Source organism: Echinops telfairi, unplaced genomic scaffold, assembly GCF_000313985.2.
Source record: "Echinops telfairi isolate 266 unplaced genomic scaffold, ASM31398v2 ScPeMD7_5592;HRSCAF=6446, whole genome shotgun sequence".
NCBI lineage: Eukaryota > Metazoa > Chordata > Mammalia > Afrosoricida > Tenrecidae > Echinops > Echinops telfairi.
In genome coordinates, this window is record NW_022109491.1 from 35,037,127 (window position 1) to 35,060,834 (window position 23,708).

General features: G+C 43.5%; 1 protein-coding gene across 1 annotated transcript in view; it reads left to right on the plus strand.

Annotated features, from left to right (window-relative positions):
* PLCB1 (phospholipase C beta 1) overlaps positions 1 to 23,708 on the plus strand; it is an 842,442-nt gene that overhangs the window by 716,247 nt on the left and 102,487 nt on the right. The window contains exons 28-31 of the mRNA XM_030887038.2: positions 8,867 to 8,943; positions 9,035 to 9,124; positions 9,575 to 9,632; positions 11,000 to 11,086. Of these exons, the coding sequence (XP_030742898.1) occupies positions 8,867 to 8,943; positions 9,035 to 9,124; positions 9,575 to 9,632; positions 11,000 to 11,086 (312 nt within the window). The remainder of the gene's footprint in view (positions 1 to 8,866; positions 8,944 to 9,034; positions 9,125 to 9,574; positions 9,633 to 10,999; positions 11,087 to 23,708) is intronic.

Sequence of the window (23,708 nt, forward strand, 5' to 3'; positions counted from 1 at the left end):
TGCCGCTTAAGCTAGATTCTTTTCACCAGTGTGCTGTCTTTTAACATTTTTTATAACTTGAAAATATGTCTAATAGATCTGTCATAAAGAAATGTCATATTTGACTAAAATATCACACCCCTTCTCCATTGGTTTGCCAACTGCCCCCTCCCCCTGTGAGACGGTTCGACAAACCCACTCTGCTGAAGTCTTCCATCTCCGTCAGATTCCACTGTCTTCCGTGCCTTCCTTTGCCCGGTGCTTTGGTTGGGTAATGCTGCTGACATAACCACAAGTGGGTGACTTTTAACAAGCAGAAATGTCTTTCCTCACAGCTCAGGAAGCCAGATGTCCAGAATCGGCAAAGCTTTCTCTTACTGTTGGCTCTGGGGAGAGGTCCCCGTCTCTTCAGCTTGTTCCTCGGCTCCTTGACGATCTTCATGTGGAAAGGCACCCATCACGCCCTCACCTGCTCCTTTTATATCCCAAAAGAGATTGCCCAAAGCACACCCTACACTTACACTGATCCATTAACATAACATAAAAGGAAGTATAATCATGGGTTGGGATTTAAAACACATATTTTTGAGGAACATATTTCAATCCCTAATACCCAGCAAAGGAGAAAAATATCTCCAGGATAATCTAAACATTTAGAATCAAATGAAAACAATAAGCAAGCAAACTGCCTCTGAGTCAATTATGGCTCATAGGGACCCTGTATGGTAGGGTAGAACTGCCCCTGTGGTTTTCTGAAATTGTGAATTTTTATGGGAGTAGAAAGCCTTGGATTTCTCCCATGCAGTGGCTGATGGCTTTGAACTGCTGACCTTGTGGTTCGAAGCCCAACGTGTAACCCAGGACACTACCCACTAGGACTCCTCTAGAATCAAGTAAACAGCTGTAAATTCTATAAACTAGGTATAGAATTTAAAATAAATAAATTCTTAAGTATTATAGAATAGCTAGGGGAATAATAAGTTAGTTGCCCATTTCTCACTGCCAACAGGTCAATTCGGACTCATAATGATCCTATAGGACTAGGTAGAACTGCCCCTTAGGGTTTGAGAGACTTTGCAGCTTTGGGTTCAAACCTATAGCTTTGCACTTAGTAGCTCATTGGGAAGCCTACTCCACACCAGGGCTTCTGGTTGCCCTTTTAGTCCATAACCTTCTCCTCCTTCTGTTCAGCAAAGAATATGAGCTTTGTGTTTCTTCTCACTGTTGAGCCAAGTTGACACCGTTTTTGGTACTCAATAAGTATGAGGGGCTTAAAAACTTCACTGGTAAATTCCATTTTAATTGCATTTTTTGCAAATGTTCTAAAGATACCTCATATTAGTTGAACTGAATATTTCCCGATTTGAATGAAGATAAACCCCAGTAGAAACACAGACTTGGCTTTGAAATTACTAGTAATTTGTTTATTCGGTAAATCACAACTTAGTCAAGAGCATCATCAATTAATTCTCTCTAGCAGAAAATCATTTTAGCAAAAACCACCAGTGGATGCTTTCACTAGCAGAACAGAAGGAAATGTCTCAAGCCAGTACACTAAAAGGGGACAGAAGACGAGTTATGCCGATAGGGTGGTCTTTTGACTCTTGGCTTCCTGCACATTTCCTGGACGTATGCTTCTGAGAAGAGACTCCAATTTCTGCCTAGGTAGTTCTTATCCCTTTTGAGTTAGAGTTGCGGAATTATTATCTGAAGAAACCATTTTTTCTCAGCCTCAAATAACAAAACCAAGTGAAACTTAGCATGGAATCATGAACAAACAGGAAATTATACTCTGCAGAGATTTTTCTTTTCATTACCTAAAAAGTTTGGAACATTTAACTTGGAAAGTTGGCACACGTAGTACACAAACAGAATAATTTAGATTTATTTATTTCTTTGGGCCAGAAAACATTCCTATTGAAAGTTAAATTCTGTTTACTGCAGTTCAGTTTACCATGTACCCACCTGGTTTTATTTCCTAGGAATTCTAAACTAAGCTCTTCTTTTAGGCTACATTTTTTTTTTTTAACATTTTATTAGGGGCTCATACAACTGTTATCCCAATCCATACACACATCAATTGTGTAAAGCGTATTTGTACATCATTTCTCAAAACATTTTCTCTCCATTTAAACCCCCGACATTAGGTCCTCATTTTTCCCCTCCCTCCCCGCTCCCCCCTCCCACATGAGCCCTTGATAGTTTATAAATTGGTATTTTGTCATATCTTGCCCTGTCCAACATCTCCTTTCATCCACTTTTCGGTTGTCTGTCCCCCAGGGAGGAGGTCACACACAGTTCCATGTAATCGGTTCCCCTTTTAGGCTACATTTAATAGACAGTTTGCTCCCAGGGAGTTTTGTGGCTAATATTATGATTGAGTGACTCTTTTATGAGAGTCGGCCTGCTATTGAACAAACTAAAAGTGAGTTACTTTGCCTTCAGGTAAAAGCTAAAAAGTTCCCACCCCCAGCCAGTCCTGGGACTTTGGGGCCCGGCTCAAGGGGAGTCCCTCTGGGACATGGGGGTACAGTGAATGGTGTGACCCTTTGCTGGGCATGCCTACACAGTAGGGGATGCCGGGCCCTGCTAGGGTTTTCCGTATGGGCTCCAATAAATTTCTTCCCTTTTACTTAAAAAAAAAAAATAGCTAAAAACACTTAAACTTTTGTGCGAGGTGGTAAGGGAATCACCTTTCTGGGCTCTGTTGTCACATCTCTTGATCCCAAACTCTTATTTAGGAGTTAAGCTGAGAAATTTTTCTATTATTTTTTTCCAGACATTCTTGATTGCAAGGGACAGATATTCATTTTGAACAAGCTTACGCATGAAAAATACATACAGGGAAAATACACAATGTATATCACTTGGGAAATGATTGGTGTTCAATCCATGGGTAGAGAAGACACTGAGAAGAATTCTAGGGGAAAAAATGTATCTGTGGCATTTACTAAGCCAATCTCTCCTTTCCCTCCCTCTCTTTCTTTCCCTCTCTTTCTCCTTTTTTCTGTGTAAATGGTATTCTTCTCTCTAAATTTTATTTCTTTCCAACGACACATTGGAGAAATCTTAAAGAAAGCCTTCTTAGAGTCACCATCAGCTAGAGTTGATCATCAAGCTGTTAGAGATACCAAACTGGACTGAAGCCACTCCGAGAATCAGAAAGAGACTGGCTATGGCACTTGCTGGGGGCACCATAAATTAAGGAAGAAAAGTTTTGTGTTGAGTCTGGGTAGACATCCAGCATTCTGTCAAGAGGATTCTTCTTAACTGATTCCTTAACCAGTGCCATGGTTTGATAGAGCACACCATTGAATTGACATTATGGGATTTTTTACTTTTTTTGAGGGAAACAGATACTCTATGAACTACTACTATTAAGTTGAAAACCAGGTACATATCAGTGGTTGGAACAGCAAGGAGATGATGGAGTTGAAGACTATGGGGGTGGGTCATTAGGGGAGGCAACAATTATGTTTCCATTTTAGAGATGAACATGAAGAAAAATTCAAAGATAAGTCAAGAACTCAGATTGTGAAGAAGGTCATGTGTTTCTATGCAAAGGAACGCCAGCTAATAGGAACACAAAGTTTAAAGGGAAAACGATCCCTATTTCAAAGGTGAGAAAATAGTTTGGGGTAATGAGGAGAACACAGATAAAGGACTGGAAGTACAGCAGGAACTGTGAGTCAAGCGCTGGTGTCATCGAGAAAATAGTCTGGCACCAAGTGAGTCATAGAAAGGAAGACACAGAAATAGACGTTGGAAGGTCAAGTTGAAGTCACAAGAGTTGCTGGAAGACTTCGGAGGTGCCTGTAGAATGAAGAATGGGCCCACCAGACTCACTGAATCTGACAAAGCTTCCAAATAATCTAGGGAGATTTGTGGATGATCGGCCCAACCCAGAGATGCGGAGACTCCATAGGCACAGGAACACGTCAGAAAAAGGACTGAGCGGAAATGCGGGTATCAGTCACAGGCTTTATTGGGAAGTGCAGTCTCTGGGCTACCATAAAAATGGAACAGTAGTGCCCACACAAAGAAGGGCACAGACAAATGTAACCTAATAACCTCGGGGGTGGAGGCTAGTGGCTGGGGTTGGGAGAGCATCCTGTAGTTCCCTGGTTGGCAAGTTTGAATAAAGGGAGTGGCGTGGCCTATGGCACTCATGGGAGGCTTCTTGAGCCCGAGGGAAGGTGTGTTGGGCAGGGTGCAGGGTGGGGATGGAGAGAGTGTGAGCAAGAAATGTAGGAGGGAACTCTTGGAATGGCCAGGCGTCATTTCACACTCAGCTGGACCCACCACTCCTACCTTTTGATAAGAGGGAATAGGGCCAAAGCTTCCTGCTGGAGGTGGGCTGTGGAAGGCTTCTAGCTGTCCCACTCCATAAGGTCCAGTTAGCGCTTTAGGGGTTGATGTGTTCCTATAAAAAAAACTTTGAAAACACTGAAATAGACAAGACCCTTCAGGTTTGGGTGAGCTATAGGGTATTGAGAAACATTAGGAAAATTTGAGGGGTCTTTCAATCTGATGTAAACAGGTTGGTGATGCAGAGCAACAGTGGGTGAGGTGACATCCCAAAATCTTGGGTTAACCAGAATGCAGGGTAAAGGAGGGGAGTTGGTGGGGGTGTCATCTGGTGCAGCTTGTAAGGAAGCCACAGGTTTGGAGCTTGGGAAGCCCCGGTCAATGAAAAGTTACTAGTTTTCAATTTAGTAAGACTATCTCTGCCCAATAGAGGGATGAGTGATTTGGGGGTGTGAGAAACCGGTGTGAGAAATGTACATTATAAAGACTGCAGAAGAGTGGCCGTGTCATGAGGGGTGGTGAGACTATACCTGAGAGTCCTACAATAGCGGTGGGTGCTACAGACATTTGCCCTGAATGTTCAGGTAGTGTTGAATAAGTGGAACTCTATCAAAAGGAAAGAAATATGCCTACCTCACACAATGATCGTTACCCTGGGCTCATAATAGGTGATCTCCGTGGGGGCTGTCGACACTGGACACCATTGATCCTCTGTGGCCAAGCTTAGAAGCCTTGACAATTTGGTGTCTTGAGCTAGTTGCTCTGGAGGTATTCTGAAAGAGACTATCCTTCCCGCCCTCTGGCCGAAAGGGCAATTAAGTTCCCAGTGCCCTCCTTGTTTTCAGTGCGGGCACATTTAAAGCACCGATCCAGGTGGTTGACCTGTTTGTAGCTCAGTGTTTATTGGTCTGGATTCACCCATTTGCCCTAAAGGGTGTTAGCCAGCATCTGATATTTAGCTTTGTCCCTATGTCATTTATGTGAATTTTCCTGTTCCTCTCCATTATTGGAAACCTTAAAAGCTGCATTGAGAAGGTCTCAGTGTGGAGTTTTAGGACCATCCTGCAGCTTTTTAAGCTTCCTCTGAATGTCAGGAACTGACTTAGCTAAAGTGTGAATGAAGTAAAGTGGTGCCAGCTGGTATTGAGGGATCAACCCTGGTGAACTTATGGGAAACCTCTGAGAGGGGAGATAGAAACTGGGCAGGATTTTCTTTGGGCTCCTGAAGGATTTTTCTCATCTTGTCATAATTGACTGATTTATTATCCATCTTTTGTAAACCTTCAATAAGGTGCTTAACCATTTCATCTCGGAGAGTGTGGTCCCTAAGACCGAGTTGACAATTCCAGTGAGGGTCTCCTGGTCCAGTTTAGTCTGGTCCCGGATATGAATTTCATCACCTCTCTGCTGGGCCACTACCCAGCCTCTCTCCCTGTCTTCAGGGGATACAGTAGTTGTAAGACTAATGTAATATCAGGTCAGGTAAGCTCATAAGACTCAGTGAGATATCTGAACTCTTTAATATAAGTGTCCGGGTCAGAGGAAAAGGGTCCCACATGTATAGATCAGAAAGAGAAAAAGGTTTATGGGACCCTAACAAGTCCCTCAGCCCCTGCGACCTCGCAGAGAGGGAGGAGAGGGGCAGGGTCTGAAGGTGGAATTATTAGATATATAGAAGAGGCTTTGGTCAGGGAAGGGCTGAGCACAGACGGGTGTGGGGTGAAGACAATGGCAGGAGAGAGTAGGAGGAGACTGTAGAAGCTGGCAGTGGTGGGAGGCAAATGGTGATGAAGAATGGGGTGGGGCCAACGGTGGAGGAGATGGGTGATCAGAGAATGGCAAGGCAGAGGAGGCGGTAGGAGCCGGGTGGGGGTTGCTAAACATGAGACTGGAAGAACATTATAAGGAGGAGGAGGAGAAAAAGCTGGAGAAGATGGAGGTGGGGGAGAAGGGATGGCAGGTACGACTGTGGGCGGAGGAGCATGGTCTTAAGGATCAAAAGAAGATTGATTGTCCGGGAGAGGTGGCTCTCCTGAGCCAGCAGTTTTTTGTTTTTGTTTTTTAATTTTTTTTGAGCCAGCAGTTTTGACATAGATAAGGTGAGAATGAAAGTAGAAAAAGGCCTGTTCATAGGGAACTTCTAGAAACTTGCCATTGTGTCTACAGAAACTATCTGGGTCCCCGAGGGCTGTAAAATCGAGAGTGCCATCTTGTGGTCCTCTTGAGTTATTGTCTAATTCAGCAGTTCTCAACATGTGGGTCGTGACCCCTTTGGAGGCCCAATGACCCTTTCACAGGGGTCACTCAATTCTTAACAGTAGCAAAATTACAGTTATGAAGTATCAACAAAATCATTTTATAGTTGGGTTCACCACAACATGAACTGTACTAAAGGTGTCTCTGCATTAGGAAGGTTGAGAACCACTGGTCTAATTTGTATTGAGGCCAAATCTGCTTACAAAGGAAAATTAGGCATTTAGGCTTAACGACTGGGTTTAGACCCAGAGGTTTAAGATTAGCAAGTAGGCACTGCAGAGGCGAATTTGGGGGCAGCTTAGATTGGGTACTTCCCATGGTGGTGGTGGTGGGGGGGGTGGTTTGAGTAAAATTTGAGCTCCAGAAGAGCAACAGGCTCAGGGAGCGTGCTCGATGAGTCAGTTCGAGGCCATGTCAAGTGTAGGGAGGAGAGTGGGCAGCAGACCAGGAGGCTGTCCTCCAGTCAGTGCAACCAGAGCCCTGGGGGCTTAGAGTTATCCAATCTGGTACCAGGATTGTCAAAAGGCCACCGCGAGACGGCGGAGAACCCGAGAAAGAGAAACTCAAATAAGCACTCACCCAGAATCAGCCTGGCTGCTTCTGGATTCAGTCTGTAATGGCAAGCAGAGAGGGTCCCCAGATGGTGCCCGTTCTGGTGGGTCTGGGAGGCCGGGAAGCCAGTCAATCTAAGAGAGGGCCACTGCAGTCCTGGTGCTGCACCCTCCTGGGATTGGACGTGGCCTGTGACATGCACGGAGGCTTTTAACTAGAGGGAAGGTGTGTGTAGAGGTGGGTGAGAGTGGGTGGGGGTGGGGGGCCGTCTGTGAGCAAGAAACATGGGAGGGAATGCTTGGAATGCCCAGGCGTTGCTTTACACGCTCCGCTGGACCCGTCCTTACGTATCATGGAAGGCAAACATTAGAGACGTTTCCCCAAATGATTCTGAGTAGTCACAGTCACAGCCCCTGAACAGCCCATGAAGGACTTAGAGTGGGTGGAGGAGGAGCCAGTTCCTGAGAAGCGCACAGGCCTCCACTTAGAATAGAGCTTTCATCGGTGCCCCTGAGGAGATGGCGGAGGGCTTTTCACACTGGAACGATACAGCTCCTCAGTGGCAGAGAGATGTCCCCGGAGAAGGCCATGTGCTTGGGAAAGTAGCAGGGCAGCGGGAAAAGAGGAAGGCCCTGCACCAGAGGGGTTGACACAGTGGCTACAGTGCTGGCCTGGAACTTGAAAGCAATTGCGAGGATGGTGGGGGACGGGCAGTGTTTCCTTCTGTTATGTGCGGCTGCTGTGAGTTGGCGCAGGCTTCACGGCACCTCACCACCACCACCACGTTTGATAAAAGTCACTGCCGATCTGTAATTGTTAGTGATGATTTGAATTGTGAGGGTCATGATCAGGCCATCTCTTCTGAATGATGTGAAGGTTTTCTGTTGGCCAACCCCACACTCATTAATGTTTGCTCAGAGCTCACCTACGTCTTAGGTGAATGCATTAATTTTCATATCAATTTTGAGTTAAGGTGGGTTCTTTGCTGTAACTCTGTAAGAATTTCATAATTGCCCACTCAAATTATCTTCGATTAAAAAAAAAGGTTTTCTAAAAATGCCTTTTTAAAATTGCAATAAAAGATAGCATGACATGGTGCAGAAGGCCAAGAGCAGTCAGCGAACACAGTTGTCTGGGTTTGTACTCAGTCTGCACAGCCTCGTAATTCATTTCCTTCGGATATAAAATCAGGAGAATAGCACCAACATCACAGGTCAAGGACTGTACTCCATAGGGATTCCCAGGCTGTGCTCGTTTGGAAATGGATCACCGAGTCTCTCTTCAAAGGTACCCCTGGGTGGACTTGAACACACAACCTTTCAGAAAGCAGCCAAATGCTTAGCCATTTGCTCCACCTAGGGGCTCCGTTCTCAAAGATATTAACCCTAATAACCTCCTTTATGACCAAGAAATTATAGGTTCCAAAAAATGTAGGTCCCTTGTCCCAGATCACCCATGTAAGAAGTCATGTTGATTGGAACCTGAGACCACCTGGTCATTTGCTTTTGCACTGACCCAAGCTTCAGTCACCAGAATAGTTTCTAATGAAGTCCCTGAAATTTAAAAAGATCATAAGCACGTACTACTAAAACCGATCAGCTTAGAGAACGTGCTGATTTCAAAGGATGCCCTCACTGGCAGTGGTGAGTGTCTGGCCATTGGCGCCACCTGCAATCATCAGTCACAGACAGTCTCACTACCAAGGCTGTTGTTGGGGGAGGAAGTGCTTTGTAATCGTGTAAAACAGCAAACTGGCATTGTCTTCCCTCAGCTTATCCAGAAGTTGACGGATGTGGCGGAGGAGTGTCAGAACAACCAGTTAAAGAAGCTCAAGGAACTCTGTGAGAAGTAAGCCATGGCCAAGCCCGTTACAGTGTCCTGTCGCCTTGACTGAATACAGAGCGCCGTTTGATTTGTCTCTTTTTCCGTTTGACTTTAGAGAGAAAAAGGAATTAAAGAAGAAAATGGATAAAAAGCGGCAAGAGAAAATTACGGAAGCCAAATCCAAAGACAAAAGCCAAATGGAAGAGTAAGTAAAAGAAGGCGGCCCTCCGATTCCTTTTTACCTAGAACTGTTTATTCTGTAACAAGCGACCGATTCCTAACTGTGCGCAAACCCCTCATTCCCTACTCAGCCTCTCAAAAGGTCCCTTTGTACGCTTTTTCCACAGTGACAATTCAAAGGGCACTTCCAAAAGGATCAAGGTTCACCCAGGGTCTTCTGAAAAAGACGGAGTAAAGATATTCTCTCTGAGAAAAAGCTAAATCTTCACTTTAGAGATTGCCAGTCGACCTCCCAGTGTTTAGTTAAAATAAGGCTTGCACATGGGGCAGGGCCCAACCTGTGCCCAGAGCTGTGTCTTGAAGCTTGTCATAGTGGAATGTTGAGGAGTTCCCCTGCCTCTGGAAGTCTGAGATTCCCCCTGCTGGTAGGTGGGGGGTGAGTCCCTTTCATGATTTCTTCCTCATTTTTTCCTAGGGAGAAGACGGAGATGATCCGCTCGTATATCCAAGAGGTGGTGCAGTCTATCAAGAGAGTATGTCGGTTCACCACTCCCTTTGCAGACTCTGGGTGGATGTTTGAGGAGGGTTTGCGTTTCTGACCTCCAACACCTGGTGGACTTGCTTCCAGAGCAACCGCTTTAAATAAACAGTTCTGCTCGTTTAATGACAAACCACTGTATACAGTGAACCCTCGTTTATCGCGGTTAATCAGTTCTAGACCCTACCGTGATAAATGAAATTCCGCGAAGTAGGATTCCTTGTTACGATGCGCTTTGCTTCCTTGTTGAAAGTGAAAGTAGCCGTAGCACGGATGTTTTTTTCCTCTTTATGGATGGAGCGAACGGAAGACTCATTCAAGTCGAAATGACGTGCAACCTCCACGATTTTCTTGCCATCTTTGATCATATCCAAAAGTTTTACCTTTTCCTGGATGGTGAGCATCTTCCTCTGGCGCTTATTTTTATTGTCAGAGGCTTAGAAGAAGCAGCTCGTTTAGGAGCCATCATAGGGCTTAGATAAAATTTCTTAAAAATCGCAAACAATTACAGTACACTGTACAAAAGCAAAAATGCATCTGATACGTAGCTCCGATACGTAGCGATGCAGACAGAAGCGTGTACAGTATGAGCCAATCAGTGGCAGTAATGACAGAGCATGCGCTGTTACGCAAAAACCGCGATAGAGTGAAGCCGCGGAAGTCGAAGCGTGAAGTGGCGAGGGTTCACTGTAAAAACCCAATTGAGAACAGATCATCGAGATTAACCTCCACAGTCCAGAGGCCAGAAACAAGGCCAACTGGAAAGTTTCCCGAAAGATCTTTAGTCGTCACCAGTGATAGAAGATGACAATCCGCAAAGACAATCGCCGCCCCCGCCCACACACCTTTTAATTTGGCATTGTGCGACCTTTCAAACATTTATAAAAGTGGGAAAACAGTGTATTCCATTGACCACTCTCCGATTCGTTTCCCCCACCCCCTACCCTACTCCCACCACTATGTTCTCTGATCACCACGTGGCAAGATCTGATCACCACGTGGCAAGAGCCTCCTGTGCTTGTAGGAAAGGCGCCCTGGTAGTAGTTCATTGCTCGGCTTCTAACCAAAGGGTCGCCAGTTCAAATTTGCCAGTTGTTCCACAGGAGGGAGCTGGGGCAGTCTGCTTCCCTAAAGAGCAGAGCCATGGAAATCCTGTGGGCAGTTCGATTCTGTCCTGTGAAGGTGGTTACCACGAGTCACAGTGGACTCCGAGGCCGTGGATTTAGCCTGGGGGGTTCTGGACCGGGAGCTGAATAATTGTGTACTGTATGTGGATCTCTATAATTTGCAAGTTTTTCTTAAATACTCACACTTGAATGTTTAAATGAAGATGACCCAGTTTGTGTTTTCTTTCCTCTGTAGTTAGAAGAAGCACAAAGTAAGAGGCAAGAAAAACTGGTAGAGAAACACAAGGAGATACGTCAGCAGATCCTGGACGAAAAGCCCAAGGTAAACGGAGCTGAATATAATAATACATGATCGCTTTTGTTTATTCCTATTCAATAAGACTCAGCCCTTCCTGCTTCACCTAAGTACCTCACACAATCTCAGGTAAATTCTCACATATCAAACACGTGAGCCTTCCTGGGTGATGATAAAAATTATTGCAGTATGTCCTAAACATTGATCATCAACAGGTGAGGTGTTGAGACATGACCTACAGCTGTGTTCAGTTGGTGGAACGTGGGGCTCAGGCGTAGGTAGTTTTTAAATCTTCCCTTAAGCCTTCCAGGTAATTTCCAGCCTGTGAAATTGAAGAGACAGATCAAGTCTCTTCAGCGCCAAAGATCTGACGGTTGCAGTAACAGACTCTCTCCAGCAGAGGATGCCCTGTATCACCACAGCCTTGAATTTCACAAAGCAAAACTCTTAAAAACCTTAAAGCAGCAAATATCCGTTTTTTGCTATAACAACACTTTGGTGGAACTCCACTTTAAAATCGCTCTAAGCAAGCACATTGTGTGATAACACAGCAATTGTTTCATGACTACAACTTTAAATGACCGGAATATCTATAAATAAAATATTTTCAAGTTAGCAAGCAGCATCTCAATTTTAGAACATTACAGCCATTGTGAGTCATCACAGATGATCTTCCGGTATGAGAAAAGGTGTTTTTCTATTTTCTTTCTATCTGAAGTTTAAAACATATACTCTAAAAGAGATCACTGTTCCATAAAGACCTTTTCTAAAGGCACAGAGCTTGAAAGTATTTATTTTATGTCACTGAATATTCCATGCAGTAAGTTACTTCTGACCGACTTCTTGAAGGTGATTCTAGATGTATTTTCCTGGTTGTTTTCAGTCTCCTTTCATATATATTCTAGAACCTAGGCATCCATTTTAAATGTTTGATTCCTATAATTTTCGGGAAGCCCTGGTGGCTGAGTGGGTAATGTGTTGGGATGTTAAAGGCCCGGTAATTGAAAACCACCAGCTGCTCAGGGAGGAAGCTGAAGGTCCTCCTCTCTCCAAGATTTCCGGTCTCAGAACCCCGCAGGACAGTCCTCTAGGGTCGCCAGGGACTGGAATCCACTTGATGGCAGGGAGTTTGGGATAGTTTTCAGGGTTAGCAATATAGATCCTCAAGTCATGAAAATCCAGGAATCAATCATTCTTGAAATCTGCTAGTGATTTGCATGTGTCTCATATACAGGTATGGTTTAAGTGTCGTGAGCCATTCTTCCACACTGGTTATGCAGCAGATAAGCAGGAAAAATCACGTGATTTCAGAAATTTCTAATTTGCCATTCAGGGGTGAATGGAATTGCGTCCTCGTTTTAAAATACTCAGTGTTTGGAGCAAAAGACTCACGTTCTACTGAAAGTTAAGAGACAAAATAGTCAGGTCTTGGTGCTATCTCAAGGGGCTTCAAAAGGCTCATGGGAAAGTTCTTTTAGTCTCACTTTCCAGGAACTCGTGAAAGCCCTTTTGTAAGAAGATCCACATTTCCATCCATGCTGTCTCAATTCTAATTTGTCGTTACTTTGTACATTGATATCATGTAATTTGTTTATGGTTAATATCTTAGTAATCAGTTGGTAGTCCTTAAAAGAAAACAATCCCTCTTGAGAAAGACTGTTGTTTTCACCTGAGGTATAATTGGCTTTAATTGGGTTAGCAATGTCAGCTGATAGCTGACACACAATCACAAATGTGTTTCAATGAAATCGAACCACCAAGTGCATTCCCACTCACAGTGACCCTATAGCACAGACAGAACTGCCCCTTTGGATTTCCGAGACTTTACATCGCTGCAAGAGTAGACAACCTCACCTTTCTCCCATTAAATGAAATCGTTTGTAGGCTATAAATCACTCCAACAATTTTGATGCTTAAAATGGATGTTAGTAAATGTTTAGTACATTTCCCGCATTAAATATAACTGCACATTAGGAAAATGAGTAAGTTTTGATCATTTGGGCAGTCTAGCTTCAGTTGTCAAAAAAATTCAATTAAAACTGCCTTCAACAGTCACAGTATTTAGTAAGTCACGTTACCGACAGTTCAGAAGTATGGCAGTTCAAGGAAGGGCTAACTTTGAGGCTCAGCAGCCTCCTTAAGGATCCAGGCTCCTTCAGCATTCTCAGGGTACCAGGTCAGCTTGTTGCTTTCTCCCCAGGCTGGGAAATTGGGGTCACCGGATGGAGGCCATTGCCCCAAGCAGCTCATTTTAAAATGAACAACTAGGCATAAAAAAGATTTGACAGAAAAACATATAAGAATCCAAGCTCTGAAAAGCAAACGTTTACTACCGCCAAGGAGACATTCTTACTAGATTTAGAGTGAACTATAGAAGAGAATTAATTAAAAGTACAACTCAGCCAACCCTTTACCCATGCCCCTCAGGTCAGTGCCAACTCCCCCATATTATTACCAGCCTGAAACAAGGCAGCCACAGGAGAATTCATCTCAGTCAGCCAGATCAGCTGCCATGAGGTCACTTTGACTAGCGCGGCCCCTTGAGTGTCAAAGTCGACCTGAGCTCCCTGTTTTTCAAGGGCTGTCCCGGGCCCGCCCCCCCTCCCAGAAGTAGATTTCCTGGCCTGAGGCCCGAGGTCAACTCAAACCACCAACCTTTTGGTTAGCATCTGAGCATGTTAACCATTCATACGAGCCGGCCATTCCATGCCAGTCAAAACCAGGTTAGAAATCTAGTACTCCATTTTCCACACACAGTGCAGCGACTGTCGCCAGGCTGGATTGGGTAGGAGACAACGCTTGCCCCGCCTCAATGTGAAAGGTTGCTTCAGAAGGTCCCACTTTGTGATATACAGCAGGCATTTTGGATATTTAGAGATCGTGCTTTTACTATCAAAAGAGGGTCGATGAAACAAACCATTGATGCCTTTGTGTGTAATTGTCGCATAACTGGGCAAAAGGGAGGTTTGTGGGCTGCACAGGCAACTCAATGCATCTTCCGGCCCCCACTTGCATGTAACATCACAGTGTGGCAGCACATCAAGTCCCGCTGGTCTTATTAAGCGACAAGCCCCTGTGGACTTTCTGAAAAGAGAATGATCAGCCTCTTTTCGGTAGAGTTCGACACCCTGAAGAAATGCTCAGTGTGTTTCCTGGAGTGAGCCATCCATCCTCAGGGGACGCTGTGATCAGTAATGTTCAAGGTCTTTTTATGAGACTTCTGACTGCAGAGTTCTTTAGATGGATACAATATACCCTGGCCAGTCTTTCAGCTCAGCGACATAATTGGTTTCCTTGGGATTTCCATATCAGGTTTTGCCAAAGCAGAGAATTGTTGAAAAATAAAAATAAAGAAGCCAACGGCCAATGCCGTGAAACCATACCTTATATAGATGTGTTCACGTGTGGATGGATTCATTATGAAAATAAGAGGAATCCTTTGCCCTTTTCTTGGGCATTTCAAGAAAATTTATGTTAACATGTTGAAACACCTTTCATCGAGAGTTGGCCTGAATCTACTGAGAAGATTCCGATGGATATTGATCACCTTGCAGCTACTGGCTTTCTTTACAAGAAGAATTGCCTTTGTTGGGGTGGGGGTGGGGGGCATCTTAATAAACCTTCCCCCTAAAGCGAAGAAGCAGTCGATAAATGTGTAATTTAGTTTGTCTGACATTTAATTTGTCTTTCATGCTTCTTAGAACTCAGGTTTTCTATTTTAATTGAGCGCATCAGTAAGAGAAAATTCCAGGAAGCTTTAGGCCATTTTAATTTACACCAGAAGAACATTTTGTCCTGTAGCTATGGGGTCTTTTGCCCCACCCTCCACCAGGGGAATAGAGACTGATTTTCCTCATTTCCCCTCTGACATCTTTGTAACTGAGCGAGTGACTCATACATCTTGGTGATGTTAAGTCTTGTCAGACCTACCACAGGGTTCTGAGATAAAACCCTTACCATGGCTGATAATTCAGCCCTGCCTTCCCGCTGCTCTGAGGAGAAAAATACTTACATAGGGTTTTCAAGTAAAATCTGTCTTTCACTTTAGAATTTTTCATTGTGAAATATATATTCATATATGTGTGTGTATATATATACATATACACACATATATTCATCTATCTAACCACTGGCCCCTTGAACCATTTAAATATGTATAAGTCAATGACATTATGTTCACCATATTTTGGATCACTGTTATCCACTTCCACAACTTTCATCGCCGTTAACTGGAATACAGTAACATCTGCCATCCTCCCTTTCAGCCCTCCAGCCTCTGTTCGCCGCCCCGGATAGTCACTCAAACATGCTGGTCTCTGTGCATTTGCCTAGTCTCCAGATTTCTTCTCACTGGATCCTCTCTGCCCTGGTGGGTCTGGCCGATTTCCCTTGGCAGATGTCCAACACGGAGACCTTCCTGGATGGGTAGTGCGTTCCTCGTCTCCTCTCTGGCTGCTTGATGGGTACAGGTGGATTCTCCCTCCCTGCACCCACTGGCCTATGTCATGGAGAAACCAGACCCGAGTCCACAATGGTTACCTGCTCATTGGTTAATTGCTCGTTGGCAAATCCGGATGGGCCCACACAGTGGTGGGTTTTGTTTGTTTGGTAAAAGGTTTCTTTCTTTTTTTTAAGTAAAGAAGTTGGGTTCCTGCATACAAAACAACATATTTACTCTCCTTCTGGCCAATGCTAAGAATTTAGAACAATTTTAACTCCATCTATACCCTCCCTTGGGTGGAAGATGAGGCTGTCTACTTTGTAAAGAGTTATAGTCTTAGAAACCCACCACACCACCAGGTTTGAGGGCTTGGGGAGGGGCTGGGGGGTGGGGGCAGTTACACTCTGGCACGTAGGGTTACTAGCGTCACAATCAACTAAATGACAGTGGGTAGTCTTTGGTTTTGTTTTTTAAACCCCCTCCCCCCCTTATTTGAAGTACATTTTAGTTCTATAAAATTTAAACCCCCCAAAAACAAACAAACAAAAAATTTAAACCCATAAGACATGATCACGTTGTGCTGTGTAATCAGAGTTGATTTAGATTTGTACATCTATTCACAGCCTTATTGCTACACATTCTTTCTTGGGTACTGTCTGTGTGGGATCATTTTCATTTTTGATCATTTTTTCCCCATTTGAAGTAAATTCCTTTTTTTAATCATTTTATTGGGAGCTCATACAACTCTTATCACAATCCATACATACATCAATCATGTCAAGCACATTTGTACATTCATTGCCCTCATCATTCTCAAAATATTTGTTCTCCACTTAAGCCCTTGGTATCAGCTCCTCACTTTCCCCCGTCCCTCCCCGCTCCCCCCTCCCTCATGAACCTGAAGTACATTCTTAACAAATTCTTTCATGTGGTCTCTAAAGGCCACTGAATAGCTGCTTGACCCTAAAGTACACATCCAGTCACAATTTGCAGACCCCTATTCACGCAGTGTTCCTGGGTGAATACATTAGGCTGGTAACTGCAAGGTCAGCGGTTCCAAATCAGACACAGCTGTGAGGGAGAAGCCCCCCAAAACCATACTCACAGCTGCAAGTCCAAGCTGACTCCCGGTGCCCCTCCGTGGCTATCTGAGACCACGGTAGCTGTTGATGGGAGCTGCTGGCGGTTTCAAACTGTCAACCATGCGGATTGCAGCCCAGCTCGTAACCACTGCACCACCAGGGCAATAGGCTTTTCTCCCGTAAGGAAGGACCATCTCGGAACTCACAGGGCCAGTTCTGCTCCGGCCCATAGGCTCCCCATGAGCCAGAATGGACTCGGTGGCAGTGGATGTGGGCCTAAATCCCACGGGAATTTAAGTGACAACAGCAGTGGACATTCCTAAGAGAAAAACTTCAGCTCCTTTTTAGTAGAGTTCTAAATCCTGGAGAAATATCCAGCTGTGTGTTTTTCTGGTGGAGAGATGTTTTTGTGTGGTCTTGTCTAAAAACGTCGTCATTTCGGCTTCACTCTGGACTGTGTTTTGCAATGGCTAGAGGACTGTAAGTTGGGAGTATTTCCTTTTCAGCATATTGGAGATAAAATTCCACTGGCCTCTGACTGCTCTTGTTATTAAGCAGTGAACCATTATTCTTAGCGGTGTGCCTATGAAGGGGATTTGTACTGCTCTCCCTTGGGTGGGACTTAAGTGGGTTGGGTTTTTTTTTCTAAACATTTGAGGTCATTTTACTATACTGTGTGCTTACAGGGATGACACTGGGTAACTTTCATTCATTTTGTAAAAGTTCTCCGCTGTGATAACAGTAAATGTAATTTCTGTCATCTTTTTCTTAAACTTTCCATCATCCTTCATCCTCGGTCTCCTAATTCCTTTTCAGCATTTTCCCTCTTTTTATCTTGCTGTGCTTTCCTATGGGCAATTCTTTCTGACCCTATTTCTCATTCAGAAGGAGCCCTACTGGTGTAGTGGCTACATATTGAGCTGCGCATCAGCAGTTCAAACCCACCAGCATCTCTGTGGGTGAAAGATGCGGCTATTTATTCCCATAAAAGTTAGTCTCAGAAACCCAAAGGAACCGTCTGTTGTGTCCTAGAGGGTCACTATGAGTTAATCAAGTAGAGGGCAGTGAGTTCAGTGCTCTGTTTTGGTTTGGGGCTGTATAGTTCACTAGTTTGTTGGTGTTCTGTATAATCTTCTACTGTACTATACCACTGAGTTTCCATTTCAGCCTTTGCCCTTTCATTTCTAGAAGTTTTATTTAGTTCATTTTAAAATCTCAAACCTGTATAATTCTGATTATTTGCAGAATGTTTCCTGTTAGATTACTCTGTTTAGGCAGGCTTCACACTTTGAGCTTCACAAAATTTTCAAGAAGAGAATTCACAATTTTCCAGCATTGGCAGAAGCCCAGGAAGGCAAAAGCAATTTCCCTACTCGTTATCTTAAGGGACAATGCTCTCTTTTTCTTTGAGTCAATCATTCTTTATTCTGTGTGGTCCTTAGATTACTTCAAGAATATGGTTTTCCTATTGGATCCAATGTGTACTGTTTTCAGTATGAGAAACAGTACAAATAATATCACCAGCCATGACTAAAATTGGAAATTCCCCACCTGGCGTACTGCAAACGCTTAGGTTAGGTAGCATGTGTAGCATTCAGGTTTCCGTGTGTGTGTCTTATAGGAAATTGGCTTCTGCAGTTGTGGGGCTGGCTTGCTCGCCACCGCAAGGTTATTTCTTTGCCTCCTGCTGGAAGCTGCAGCAGGCAGGCAGCAAAGGAAGGTCATGAGCAGGCTCCTTAACTAGGTCAAGTGTAGGGGCTTTCATGCTAGAGCTGATGGCACACACACCTGGACCAAGAGTCAGAACAATCAGAGGAAGGTTCCAGGGGGTCGCTATTAATTAATACCCCAGATGTGCTTTCTGTGATTGTAGAGAAGTAACTGCACATCTGTTCAAAGTAAAAACACACACAGCGACTTTGATGAATGGAGCAAAGCATTTTGCAAAACAGGGAGGCAAGGAGTCAAGAACTTCTTGACTATAGAACTACAGAAGGTGATCAAGGCAACCCCCCCACAGAAGGGAGACAGCTGGAGAGTTTCTGATTGGTTCGTTCTAGAGGGATGGGTGGCAGAATGTTGGCTAATTGTTTTTGGAGGAATTGACCTTCTCCGTGAAGAAGGGGGCTTCAGGTGACAAAACAAGGCTGACTCTGAATTTCCCGGAACAGTTCACAGTATAATTATTTCTAAGTACAGAGCCCAAAGAGAAAGAAGAAAAGAGAATGACATTTAGTTGGGAGGAGGGCTCTCAGAGTACAGGTTAGCCACAAAGCCACATGTATAACGCCATGTCTGACACCTGCACACGAGGAATCATCTTGTAACATTGACCGTTTCTAACCAACAGCTTGAAAGACGCAGTGCAGGCTGGACAACATCACTCTTTTCTGTCGCCACTATTTGTAGCCAGGTCAAAGTACACTGAACATTTTTACAAAGGTGCCAAGCTGTAATGTGTAACAGAGGCTGTCTTGGAAAATGCAAAATGGAGTTACTTAGAACAAGAAGGGATTTGGTCTAGACCTTAGCTAAAAGTTTAGTCATTTCAGGAGACTTTATGTTTTTTGCTCCAAACTCGTTTTATTGGAAGCTAATACAGATATATCATTCCATAATTCAATCACATCGAGCAGTATTGCACAACTGCTACCACAGTTTCAAAGCATTCTCTTCCTTCCTGAACTCCTTGACCTCCGCTCCTCTTTATGCACCTCCCACCCCACAGTCTTCCTTTACTCCCTTGAGTCTTCATTTTTAGAATACTCTTCCTCATTCTCATCTTTTCCCCAGGAATTCCTTTGAGAATTTGGTCATCGTACTTGAGTATTTCTTTTCCTTTACAGATTTTGTTTTTACCTTGCTTAAGCCAGGAGCCTCGTATTTAGGGTGATCTAGTTTTCATATCCATTTTATTTCGTTCTGATCCGTATAAAGAAATAATTCTTCTTTTTTTCCCAAGTATTTGAATAAGACTGTAGATGTATTTCTTATGTAAAAGACCCAGATGATGTCACATGACAAGGTCTGGCTGCCATGAGATGGGTAGCCAGTCATCATGACTGGTGCTTTCATCATGTTGTTGCTTAAAAAGGAGACCTCGCAGTGTGGAGGGTCTATGTTGGGCTTCAAACCGTAAGATCGACACTTAGAAGCCAGCTGTTCCATGGAAGAAAGATGAGGCTTTCGACTCCCGTAAAGAGTTATAGTCTTGGGAGTCCAGGGCCAGTTCTACTCGGTCCTACTGGGCCACTGTGTGGAGGAAACGACCCTATAGCATAAGAGTGAGTATTGGTTAAAGATTCTGCTCTGGGTATCTTAATGGAGCAAATCAGAATGGGAAGAAACTGCTTAACAGATAGCACTTCTAAAGGAAGTGTGATGTTAAACTTGAGTAGATTTACGTATAGGATAATTATTAGTGGTTTCTATTACTTTTTCAAAGTACAAAATATATCATTTATAAGTGGGATCAAATGCTTGGGTACAGGAGGCATATTTAATTAAACAGAAGAGAATGATAGCAAAAAGGAGACTAACTGGTCCAGTTTTTATAGAAAGCACCTTCAATAACCAATACCTTTTTGAGAGCCAGTGAAGGCTATTAAAAAGAGAAGTATCCTCAGGGTCGCTGCTGTGTACCCGAATCATCTGTTGGTACATCTTTTCACTATTGACTAGAGATGTTAACCCAGACTTATAACCCAGACTCACTCTTGTGCTGAGAAGACATCGAAAATAATTTTATTATCCAAATGCAACCTTACCAAGGGAGCTTAAAGATTTTCACTATGCTATTACATAACTGGTGATTTTATTGATCATTTTCTCAGTGTCCATAGTCATTTCACAAGCAGTTTTTATCCTAAACATAAAACCAAAATATATTCTGGAGGAACCTACCACCTGAAATTGATTCCCCTCCCCCACTGATTTAGTTTGCTTTTTATTGAAGTGATACTGTCCTCAAAAGTTTGAGTTGCTTGTTTACTCCGAGTTAACATTTTTTATACCGCTGGATGAATTTCATCTTTCATCATGGGAATGCATAGCTAAAGAGACTTTGAATTGTCTATGAGCCCCAATGGTCTATGGTCGTGGTTGGGCTGCTCTCTGAAAGGTCAGCATTTCTTAGCCCCGGGCCACTCCTCAGGAAAAAGATGGGGCTTCTGGCTCCCATAAAGACATATAGCCTCAGAAACCCACAGGGCCGCGCTTTGATTTACAGGTTCTCTGTGCGTCAGAATGCACTCGCTGGCAGTGAGTTTGCTTTTTGATCCCTAGATTTTTTTTTTTAATCATCCCAGCGTGCATTGCTCTATCACAAGCTAGCTATCTATGCATGTAAATTCCCATGCATAGAATTCATTGTTTGAGTTACGGTTTAATTGACTGTGGTTCATTTGATTCTCCACAGAAAAATAGGTATCAGTTTGAGGCACATATCACATTATTAATAGTCCAGATGTTTGGAAAGAAAATTGTTTCGTTCGTTTGTTCAAGCCTGTTTTCTATTAGAGAATTGTTGCAGATAAACAATCACTGTTTTGTGCGGTACCATCGAGCCCGTTCTGACCCAGGATCCTATGCACCACAGAATAACAAAACACTGCCTGGTCCCGCACCACCCCCAACATTGGTCCTGTGTGTGAGCCCATCGCTGCAGCCACTGTGTCAATCCATCTGGTTGAGGGCCTTCTCTGTTTCATGGCCCCGCTACTCTATCAACATGATGTCCTTCTCCAGAACCCGTCTCTCCAGTTGGATATATGTATACATGTGTGTGTATATGGGATGTGCTGTGTAATTAGCTAAGCAATCTAGAAATTGGGGAACTGTATCTAACACATTTTTAGAGTCCTTAGGAGGTTTTATATTAGGATAGGATTTCTATCCCAGTCTTAACCCTAATTTCTAAACATTTTGACCATTTTAGGAAGTGGGGAAAAGTTTAGGTAGAGCAATTTATGTTAGCTAAGTTGAGACAGGTGGGTTCATTTTTTTAGTCTACAGTATATTTAGAAGCACCAGTTCCTCAGTGTTCCATATTCACAGTTCAGCTTTCATGCATGTGAGGCAATTGAAAATACCTTGGTTTGGGTCAGGTGTATTTAGTCCTTAGAGTGACTTCTTTGATTTTTAACACTCCAAGGAGGTCTTTTGCAGCACACTTGGCTGGTGCAACATTCTAAGACTGTCACAAGTCAGTAATGGAGAGAATAATCATAAACATGAAGCAAAATGCAAAGTTGTCCCCTATGACCTTTGCTAGTCCTAAGGGATCAAACATTGTGATTTCAAAAGTAAAAATAATCATGACTAATTTTTACTAGAATAAAGTTATTGATGAAGTGATTAGATTTAATTAGAGTAAGTAGTTTTGAAATTTTCATATAGCACCTGTGATGTGGTCAGGAAAACTTGTCACAAATAAAATAACACAAATAAAGTTTTAAACCATGAGTTGTTTTATAAAGGGCATATAGACCGTCGTCCAGAAAATCTTGGACATTGTAGCAGTCTACTCAGGTATTGGCTTCTTTTCATTTTAGGGTGTGTGTGTGTGTGTATTTAGGATCATTTGTTCTTGGTCAAAATAGCTTCGTTTAATTGAGAGAAATGAGTCCACAATTTAATGCCATTAATTGTAGTCCCACAAGAATTGGTAAGGAAGAATAACTTAGACCCTTTCCACTCTGGCTCCCCCCAAAAGTCTTTTATAAATGTTTTTTCTAATTCTTGTAGGATTTTTCTACTAACTTTTTGAAAGCCCCTCATACAAAGTCTTTGGAATTAGGAGGAATGTGGATAAGCACTTTAGTATTAACCAAACCAAAACCAAACTCAAGGTCATTGAGTCGATGCGGACTCATAATGTTTACAGGAGTAAAAAGCTCAGTCTTTCTCTCTTGGAGCTGTTGGTGGTTTTGAACTGCCAACCATGCAGATTTCAGCCCGATGTGTAACCATTACTAAAGGCTTTTAAAATAGGGTCACAATGGGTCAGAACCGCCTTGGTGGCACCTAACAACAACAACATGGTGTTTTCTAGAATATTTAATTAGATATTTGCAATATTATAGCTAATGAAGTTGGGTAACATGTGGCTTAACCTGAGTAAAATGAAGGCTAGACATTGGTTTCCCTAAACAAACTCCTAAGATAAAGCTTATGAGATTCAAAAGTGCAGGCTGTAGTTTTTGAAGGACTAAAGAAATGATGTTGTCATTGTTGTCCGGTGTAATGCAATCACTTTTGACTCGTGGCATGCCTCATGGGGTTTCTGAGGGACCGCCTATGTGGAGCAGACAGACTCCGCTCTCTCCCACAGACTGGCTGGTGGGTTAGTCACCCATGCCGGGACCAGCAGTCTAACACTGACCCAGCAGTGTCACCAGAGCTGTTTTGCTTTTCTGACCATCCATGGTATGTTCAATACTCTTTGTCAGTAGTAGAATTTCAAAGGCATAGATTATTCTTGGGTCTTCTTATTTATTGTCTTGCTTTCATAGTCATACAAGACCATTGAAAATACCATCAGACACTCCTCAGTCCTAAAAGTGACACCTGTGCTTTGAAACCCATGTACAGATTTCTTTTGTAGCTGTTTTACCCAATGCGATTCATCATTTGATTTCTTGACAGCTCCTTCCTTCCATGGGCAAAGATTATGAATTCGACTCAAATTATTTCCAGCTTCAATTTTTTTCTGACCACAGGTCGGCAGTTCAAAACCACCAGAAAAGGCTTTCTCCCCCTGTAAAGAGTTGCAGTCTCGGAAACCCTCGGGGGCAGTTGTACCCTCTGAGTTCAGGTTGCCGTGAGTCAGCTTCAGCTGGATGGCAGTGAGTTTGGGGTTTGTGTAACCCAGGTTGAAGGCTGTAGTCTTTGATCTTTATCAGGAAGTGTTTCCAGGCCTCTTTACTATCAGCAAGCAATGTCGCGTCATCTGCATATTGCACCTTGTTAATAAGCCTACCCCCAAGTCTGATGACATGTGCATCTTCGTTTGGCCCAGCTTCTTGGATTCTTTGTTCAGAATACAGACCAAACCAGTAGAGTGAGTGGACAAGACCCATGTGCATGTTTTTCCGGATTTTAAACCACCACACTGCACCCCCCCCCC